The 8965-nt window shown below is 39.5% G+C and overlaps 1 protein-coding gene across 1 annotated transcript; it reads right to left on the bottom strand.

Moving 5' to 3' along the window:
• Positions 1-332: 332 nt before the first annotated feature.
• LOC311132041 (vacuolar protein-sorting-associated protein 25-like) lies at positions 333-4215 on the bottom strand. The gene is made up of 6 exons (XM_084165207.1): positions 4089-4215; positions 3409-3554; positions 3131-3184; positions 2960-3048; positions 2639-2714; positions 333-1407 (listed from the first exon to the last, which is right to left on the bottom strand). The coding sequence occupies exons 1-6, from the start codon at positions 4133-4135 to the stop codon at positions 1295-1297; spliced, it is 525 nt and encodes a 174-aa protein (XP_084021333.1). The 5' UTR covers positions 4136-4215; the 3' UTR covers positions 333-1294.
• Between the last annotated feature and the right edge of the window lie 4750 nt (positions 4216-8965).

Genomic DNA, 8965 nt, shown 5'->3' with positions numbered 1-8965 from the left:
AATTTTAGAATAAGGCTGAACATAACAAAATGTGGAAAAATTAAAGGGGCATGAATACTTCCCCAACCTTTAGTATTGCTTTAACTAAATAATGTTATTTCCTATTTAAGACTGGTGCCCATTCATAAAGTTGTATTAAAAGTGTAATACAGAAAAGGTATTTATCTTGACACTAGGGGGCACTATAATACAACAAATCCATCCGACCTCCCCTGAGCAGAGATAAGGTAATACATGTTGACACCAGACATATTCCTATATACAAAATTGATTGGCTCTCAAATCAGACCTTGACGTACAAAATTGTCCTCAATCACAACTGCAAGTAGGACTCAATATCTATTCAATTTATTTTCTTACAGGATTCCATTGGTTAAAAAAAAGGAGGTTGAATAGAACACAGAGAGTGTACAGGAGTGTCATGTTCTGTCCTAAGGGTTTACAGCAGTCAGTCTGTACATGAGACATCCAGCACCATTATAACAGCTGAACTAAACAAAGATTCCATTACTCCCAAGTGTTTCCTCTTCCGGGGGGTTTTCAAACTCCCCAAATGTCTCTAGGGTGTCTTGACAGGGATTTCTGGTAAAGAGGAACAGCAATAAAACAGGAGGGCAGAAGTCCCAACCGCTACAGCACTGCCGCCGCACCACATCGCTGCAAGTATATTGGTTATTAACCAGGAAGGTGAGAATAAAAATGAGTTCTAAATACAAAACAGAAGAAACAGTAAAGGGAAGATAAAGATTGTGGGGAAAGTCTCTCTCCAAGAATACCTAAACACATGTATCGGACTGGCTGCCCTGAATTACTTGATGCATGTCTGTCGGACAACACCTGCCCACATCAAACATCCCAGGTAACTACCACAGAAGTCAAAATAAAAGTAACCTCCTAAACTGCTCCTACAAATGGATAAGAGCATCTGCTAAATGACTAAAATGTAAATTTACTAGCTAGATTCGTTTTCTTCTAATAAGAAAATGCATTCAACTTATGTGAACCAAAAAAGGCAACTTCCTAAAAACCAAATGAGGACTATTGTTCTCATCAACCATGTGGATTGGGTTCCGAGGTGAAAATAATAGCCTTTTAAACAGCAGAACCCTCATCAACATGGTCCCAGATCTGTTTGCACTGTCTTGCACATCCTGTGTCACACCAATGACCACAAGAGTTAGCAGGACAACACAAACAGATCTGGGAACAGGCTATCAGCACTCTCACAGCCTTTAAGGATAAAGGTTCCCAGTCTGAGTTGAGCACTTGAGCAATCCCACAATGCAATGCCTCTTCAGAAGAACTTGACCCCCTTCCCGTCGTCCATGGTGATGACCTCTGCCTTGCCGTCCGTCTGCAGGGCCAGCAGCGAGCGAATCAGCATCCACTCCTCCAGCCCATGGAATTCTGGGGGAAATGTTTTATAGCTAATTACTTTTGCTGTACAGCTTAACAGATTGTATAAAATAGTCCAAATGTATTTTGGTATGGATGAACAGAAGGAAATACAGTGCATTCGTAAAGTATTCAGACCCCTTGACCTTTTCCACATTTTGTTACGTTACAGCCCTATTCTAAAATGGATTAAATTGTTTTTTTCCCCCTCATCAATCAACACACAATACTCCATAATGACAAAGCAAAATCAGTTCTTAATTATTTTTTTTAAAGCAAATGTATTAAAAAATAAAAAACAGAACACATTATATTTACATAAGTATTCCGACCCTTTACTCAGTACTCAGGCCAAAGAGTTCTATCTTGGTTTCATCAGACCAGAGAATCTTGTTTCTCATGGTCTGAGAGTCCTTTAGGTGCCTTTTGGCAAACTCCAAGCGGGCTGTCATGTGCCTTTTACTGAAGAGTGGCTTTTGTCTGGCCACTCTACCATAAAGGCCTGATTGGGGTGGAGTGCTGCAGAGATGGTTGTCCTTCTGGAAGGTTCTCCCATCTCCACAGAGGAACTCTGGAGCTCTGTCAGAGTGACCATCGGGTTCTTGGTCACCTCCCTGACCAAGGCCCTTTTCCCCCCGATTGCTCAGTTTGGTCAGGCGGCCAGCTCTAGGAAGAGTCTTGGTGGTTCCAAACTTCTTCCATTTAAGAATGATGGAGGCCACTGTGTTCTTGGGTACCTTCAATGCTGCAGACAGTTTTCGGTACCCTTCCCCAGATCTGTTCCTCGACACAATCCTGTCTCGGAGCTCTACGGACAATTCCTTCGACCTCATGGCTTGGTTTTGCTCTGACATGCACTGTCAACTGTGGGACCTTATACAGACAGGTGTGTGCCTTTCCAAATCATGTCTAATCAATTGAATTTACCACAGGTGGACTCCAATCAAGTTGTAGAAACATCTCAAGGATGATCAATGGAAACAGGATGCGCCTGAGCTCAATTTCAAGTCTCATAGCAAAGGGTCTGAATACTTATGTAAATATGGTATTTCTGTTTTTAATTTTTTATAAATTTGCAAAAATTTTGAAAAACCTGTTTTCGCTTTGTCATTATTGGGAATTGTGTGTAGATTGATGAGGGAAAAAACTAGGCTGTAACGTAACAAAATGTGGAAAAAGTCAAGGGGTCTGAATACTTTCCGAATGCACTGTATGTCAGAAATGCACATTTCTGTTGCTTTACCTTCGCTTTCTGTGTCGTCACCGTTGGCGAGCTCGTAGAGTGTAAACACTGAATTGACCATACCGTTTTTAGAGACCTGAAATTATAGGGAGAGGAAACATGAACTCCATCAAGAAGTATCAACAACAGCGTACGGACGACAACACCAGGATTTAGACTATTACTAGGAAATCTACTAGACCCCAGCATATCTTCTATACTGATGCTACATTACAGTATTCTTCCAACAATGTAAAAGGAGATCAAGGCTGCGTCCAGAAAAGCACCCTACTCCCTATTTAGTGTATTCCTTTAGACCGGGGCCCATAGCAGATCACTCACCCACTGGTAAATCAGTTTGCCCCATTCCTCTGGCCTCCTCCACATGACTAGACACCGTGTCTTGTTCTTGTCTAACCATTCCAGGTTCCCTGCAAGCAACATCCAGTTAAATTATTGTTAGTGTCAGAATAAGTGTCCTAATCCATCTTTCAATGAAAGCAGTCCTGTTACCTTTTTTCCTCAATTCCTCAAAAACAATTAGTATGGCCTCTGTTGATAGTTTTCCTGCAAGATCAGTTAAGGTTTCTAGCAGATATGAGGGGAAACATTCAGAGAACATCCTTATAAAGTTTCTAAGTTATTACCTTTCCCTAGCCTCAAAGTCACTATCCAACAACAAATAACAGGACAGTAGATCCAGAGATGGCCTCCTGTGGTTTCTTTGGGTTGGTTAGACCTATGACGTATGTCAGTAAGTGAAACTTAGCACAAGGTAAATAAAAGGATACTATCGATATTCTTGTGGTTGAACACAGGGCACTCTTGGGCTTCCATGACGTCCAATGTGTAGAGCTTGTGATGGCGGCAATAGGACAGAGCGAGGGAGCGCCATGCTGCAAGCTGTTTCTGTCTGGTGTCAACATTGGGCTGTAACCTGTGAACAACCAAAAGCAACCATTGCATCAATTTATATTGGCATGTAGCTAAATTAAGAGACAGAAGTACCTAGCTAATCACTCACTAACAGTTATGCAAGTTTGATTAAGTTTGAGTGGTGAATAATAATCAAACGTTTGCTGGGAACACAACCACCTCATACATTATGTGTTGCAAATTAGCAAATTGAATGCAATGCTCAAGACAATTTACCATCTTAGCTAACAAGCTTTACTATCCAGATAGCTACCTATGATTTATTGCAATCCGTAGATAGCTAACTATAATGACAAACTAAGTAGTTATAACATCAAGAAGCACGGCAATCTAGCTAGCTACATGTTGAGAAAAACACTGCAATCATTCATTGCATCGAAACCTTGTTTCGATTTTTTCTAACAAAAAATATGGCTAAAGCTAACTTCCCTAGCTAGCTAGCATTATTTTAAAAGCAGGTCAACAATTTGATTCGCCAATACAATACTTATTTATACCTGGAATCACAGTTTAGTTGTGAAATGTGTTAACTTACGTAAAAAACGGAGGGAAATTATATTGCCAGGGCCACTCAAAACTCATTGCAAAAATATGTACGAACAGCTGACACCGGAAAGTAAGTGTAGCCTCTAAATCGTTCCCTTCTGGTCTTCTTCTTCTTCTTCAGTGGGGTTTATCGGCGGTTGGCATCCAACTTTATGGTGCATTACCGCCGCCTACTGTACTGGAGTGTGGGCCAGAGACAGGGAGAAACTCAAACCTACCAGCCAGCCCCGTTGCTCTTAAAAAAGATCACAAAATATTTGAGACTATATCTAATGACGTTCTACTCAATATACTCTTTAAACTAATTTCCTGTATCCCTTTCTCCCTCATACTAGATCTCATCCTTTCTCTTTCCCTCTGATACTGCCCACACTGTAGCAATACATGCTCCACCGTCTCTGTTTCCTGACAATAATCACACTTTCCTGTTGGATGCTTTCCTATCACATTTAATGTCTTATTCAACTGGCTGTGTCCCACCCTTAATCTTGTAAAAATAGCCTCCTCTCTTCTGTCCCTTCCTGCCGTCCTCCCCGACTTTCCTCTGTACTTGAAATAAATGCCTTCCATTATTATCTCTATCACTGTATATATCAGTATTTTTGCCTCTGCCTTGTGTCGTATATGATGAATGGTGGTAATATTGCTGATGAACAAAAAGTCCGTTATGCTGCATCGTGTCAGAAGTTTTTATTCATACCACGAGGTTACAGCATAAATTCACAGACACGCGTTGCCTGGAGAACGCCTCCCAGATTGTTATGGTCGTTCTGTCGTCTCATCGTTTAACTCCTATTTATAAACAATGCAAAGGGAGGGGCTACTCCCTCTTCTGGCCAATCACCAGTCTCCCCTCGGGCGTCACCCTCCAAGCGGCACATTTCAAATAACATCATAAAACATCCCCCCTTTGGCCTGAACAACCAACATTCCATTTCGTCATGAAAAACATTTAACAAAGGCATAATCTTCAGATACGATATTCCCCCCTTTCGAGACGAAATAAACGTCTCGAAAACAAACAGAATAAGATTATGACTATTAACCATTTATCTCATTGAATATTCTTAACCTTAAACCCAAAAACATTCTCCTCTAGAGTGTAAATACCTTTCTATGAAATACCTGTTTATGAAGTATGAACACATTACTATGAATTATGAATAAATCTCTATGGAGTGTGAGAGCGAAAAACTGTCCAGCAGCCATCCATCCATATCAATCAAGACAGTAAAATTCTCTCACCGTCCCTCTGCCCCAGGCAACCACCGTCGGTACTCCAGATAACCTCATAACTCATGTAAATGCATTTGAAACTATGATGTAATTAAATACCCATGTAAACAAAATCCTATCCATAAATATCCACTCTCAGGCTGGTCAACCCATAGGACCTGAAAGGGAATCTCTCCCTGCTTAAACATTCTGTCCCTAACCCCATCGAAATAAACAAAAGCATCTACGATCCTCATCTGCATTCAATAACATCAAACATAATTCTACTAAAATCAATACCTAAGAATATGACACAATTATGTATTACACATCAAATATGTCTATATTTCATTGCAGACACTGGAATGTAGTCCACTACACTTCCTCTTCCTGTAGTGTCCTCTTCCAATGGACTTGTTGATGATGGAATCAGCCACACCATCCTTGTTTCCTCTCCTCCAGTCATATTGTCTTTGTTTGAGTATTCCAATCTCCACATGCTTCTCCCACATGCTTCTGGAATGACAAGAAAATAAACGACCAAACAGTATCCTTTGCAAAACAACCACTTTCAAATTAAACCTCCATTTCACCTAAGAATTTTAAAAAATGATACATAAATGATGCATGAATCACATTATCCATTCCCCCCTTTGATTCATAAATCACACTAAAAATCATACTAATATTGAAAAACCAATTTGAAAAATCATAAAATAATCCAAAATGATATTTATCCATTCAGTAGTCCATCTAGACCCCCTCGTCCGTCTTCGTCCAGATCCGGAACAGTCAACACCGGCATCTGAGTGTTGTCTCCAGGCACCACTTCTCCAACCTATCTCAATCTCATAACTTTCTCAAAAGTCAGTACAAACATCACACAGTGTTATCAAAGCTTAAACTACTAGAATCTGACCCATCACTGCCCCTACTGGCCTAATTAATCTTGCAACCAAATCCTTTCAAATGCTTCCCTTATATTATCTAAACTATCTGGACTCACAGGAATACACTAATATTTATCAATATTATCTTCCCAAATGTTACACCATACCATGAATGAAGTCCCCCCTTCTCCCTTAAACTTATTCTTCAATGATAGGCTTGAAGACTATGACATGTCGCCATGTGTCTGCTAAATGACTGAGATGTAAATGTAATGTCACCCTTTTAACCCTAGATTTAGCTGTGTCCAATGCTATCCCTCTTATAATGGTAAAACCTCATATGGAATCTTCAACGTTGACCTGTAACAACATCCTATCCCCCATAGGGTAAGAATATACTCTATCATAATTTCCCCTTATCCTCTAAAATTCCCATAGTCACATTGTCAGTCAAAAGCTAATCTTTTAACCATCAAAGTCCTGCTCTTCTTACTACCTGATATATAAAAAGTAACCTATTATTTGTCATTACTACCCTTAAGGTCATGCTTATCCAAAGTTATCATCTAACATCCCAATCTGATCTTTCCATAAACATACCCCTTACCTCATATGTTTTATTAGAACAAACACAACTTTTAGCCCTCAATATTTCACCTGAATACTTCAGGGTTTGCAATTACCTGATTTTACTTTCCCTCTAACCAATGCTCATAGGGTAATCTTTTCACCCAAGAACACTTAAACCCTACTGGTCTGACAACTACATTATTTTATCGGTCAATGACTGTTGCCGATACCACAGTCATGACAAAGCATAACATTTACCCACACCCGTCAGAGGCCGCGCGACCGTCTAACACGTCTTGGGCTGGCATCCCCAACAGACATCAACCCTCAAGATTCCTCACTGACCCTACAGAATGAGTTAATCTATCTCTAATTTTCACAACAGAGGAACGAGCAGCACTGATCAGATGCCCCCCCCCTCTGTCATCAAAATCAAAAGACCCCATACTGCAGCTTCCATGATGAATCTCTATTCTCCATTTCAGATTAATCTATATTGTTTCTATCTGCTCTATTTTAACCCCATTCGTACCATAACCTCCTGAGTCCCTCTTGCTACCTCTTTAATTTCAGAACAATTGTTGTCAGTATCCTACTCCTATATTTGCTATTGCCATAGTATCATTAATCCCTTCCAAAGTTACCCTTAAAGTAGTTGATTTAGCTGCTGTATCAACCCTAATTACTTCTAGTGCAAAATTTCCCATTATCCTCTGTGTATTATCTACTGTTGGAGTGACTACTGTCCATTCAGTTCTACTCCTCCTGAACTCCCTCAATGACTGTGAAAACTTCCACAGACTTCAAATCTTCCATTATAAGCGTTACTTTATGAATTACATTGCCCTTTAACCAATAATTCCTAACCGAAACAAATTCTAATGCTTGCCCTAAATAAGTACACATATATTCTCCCTAACCTTTCTCTATAATATTACGCAACATAAGTGAACAGTCACTCCTAACCCTATTCCAAACTATACCTCCTTCTACTCCTGGTCCTGATAACAATACTTATTCTCCATATTTATCTCTCCATATGAGAGAAACGTCCCCATCTTAAACCCTAATAAGTATTTTTCCCCCTAAAATTGGTGCTGTACTGGTTCCCTTATAATCAAATGCAATATGTTTATGACTTTAATACCTATCAATGTTGAAAGAGTTAAATTGCTTCTCCCTGTTGTTCTAATAAACTGAAGTGTTAATGTCCTTATTTACTCCTAGTTTCCCATAAGACTTTGAACTCCTTCCTTGTACTTCCATCTATCACCCCTAGTGTCACTTTTTCCCCCTTTCAGTTCTACCTCTAAACTTTAAACCTCCTGATTATAACAAAATACACCTATAATGACCTTGATCTCCCTACTGGACAGTGTCATTCATTACTGTTCTCTCTCTGTCTTACTACTAACTTTGAAACTTAGCTTACTGTCTCAGAGTCCCTTCAACCTAGCCTACCCCTAACTTATTTTAATCTAATCTTTTCTCTCATAACATTTAAAACCTTTTCCCCTGATCTATTGACAAAATCTCTTACCACCAAATTTTTAGAATATGTGATTGGGAAAGTTCCCCACCTGCTTCTGACTCATTACACACAGACTTGGCAAAACCGACTAAACACCTTTTAGCCTAACCTCAAATCTCTTAGTGTAAGAATGTAACCCAAAATAACAGTCACCCCTATTAAGTTTTTTCCCAGACAGATTGTCTAACAGGCAATCTAATACATTATCATCCTTCCTATGATATTTATCTTTTAAGCAAATGACTCCCCAAAAACCCTACTTCTTAAAATAGTCTCCCAGACAGTCAGTCGTCTATTGTGCCTCTGATTGAATACTTCAATTTACACCATGCATCTCTTCCCAACACTGCCATAACAGCATCTTCTAATATTAGTATGTCTCTTTTACTTCCTCTTTGACTTTTATAGCAGAGCTCAATTGATTCCCTAAGAGTAATTAAACTATTTTACTACTTCCAATCCCTATCCTAACCTAATTAGTTTATTTTACAGAGTGATATGTTTAACCTTTTTAGACTGAACCCCGATAAGTTTTTCCCCTATTCACTATCACTTCTAATGGTCAGTTGTTTCAACTGTTAGCTATTTCCTCTTCTTCTCTAATCGATGCTCTCAGCAATGCACCCCCCTTCATCTCTTCTAGAACAGGTGATCTTCACT

This window comes from Coregonus lavaretus (genome assembly GCF_964263955.1).
Source record: "Coregonus lavaretus genome assembly, chromosome: 1".
Lineage (NCBI taxonomy): Eukaryota > Metazoa > Chordata > Actinopteri > Salmoniformes > Salmonidae > Coregonus > Coregonus lavaretus.
This window is presented reverse-complemented; position numbering and strand designations above follow the sequence as displayed.

Bases quoted from the DNA above. Each gene is read 5' to 3' on its own strand.
- LOC311132041 (XM_084165207.1), bottom strand. From the start codon at position 4,135: ATGAGTTTTGAGTGGCCCTGGCAATATAATTTCCCTCCGTTTTTTAC. The intron at 3,049-3,130 runs GTAACAGGACTG...TGTTGCTTGCAG, and splicing joins TGAGGAATTGAGGAAAAAAG to GGAACCTGGAATGGTTAGAC. The intron at 1,408-2,638 runs GTAAAGCAACAG...CATTTCCCCCAG, and splicing joins TGACGACACAGAAAGCGAAG to AATTCCATGGGCTGGAGGAG.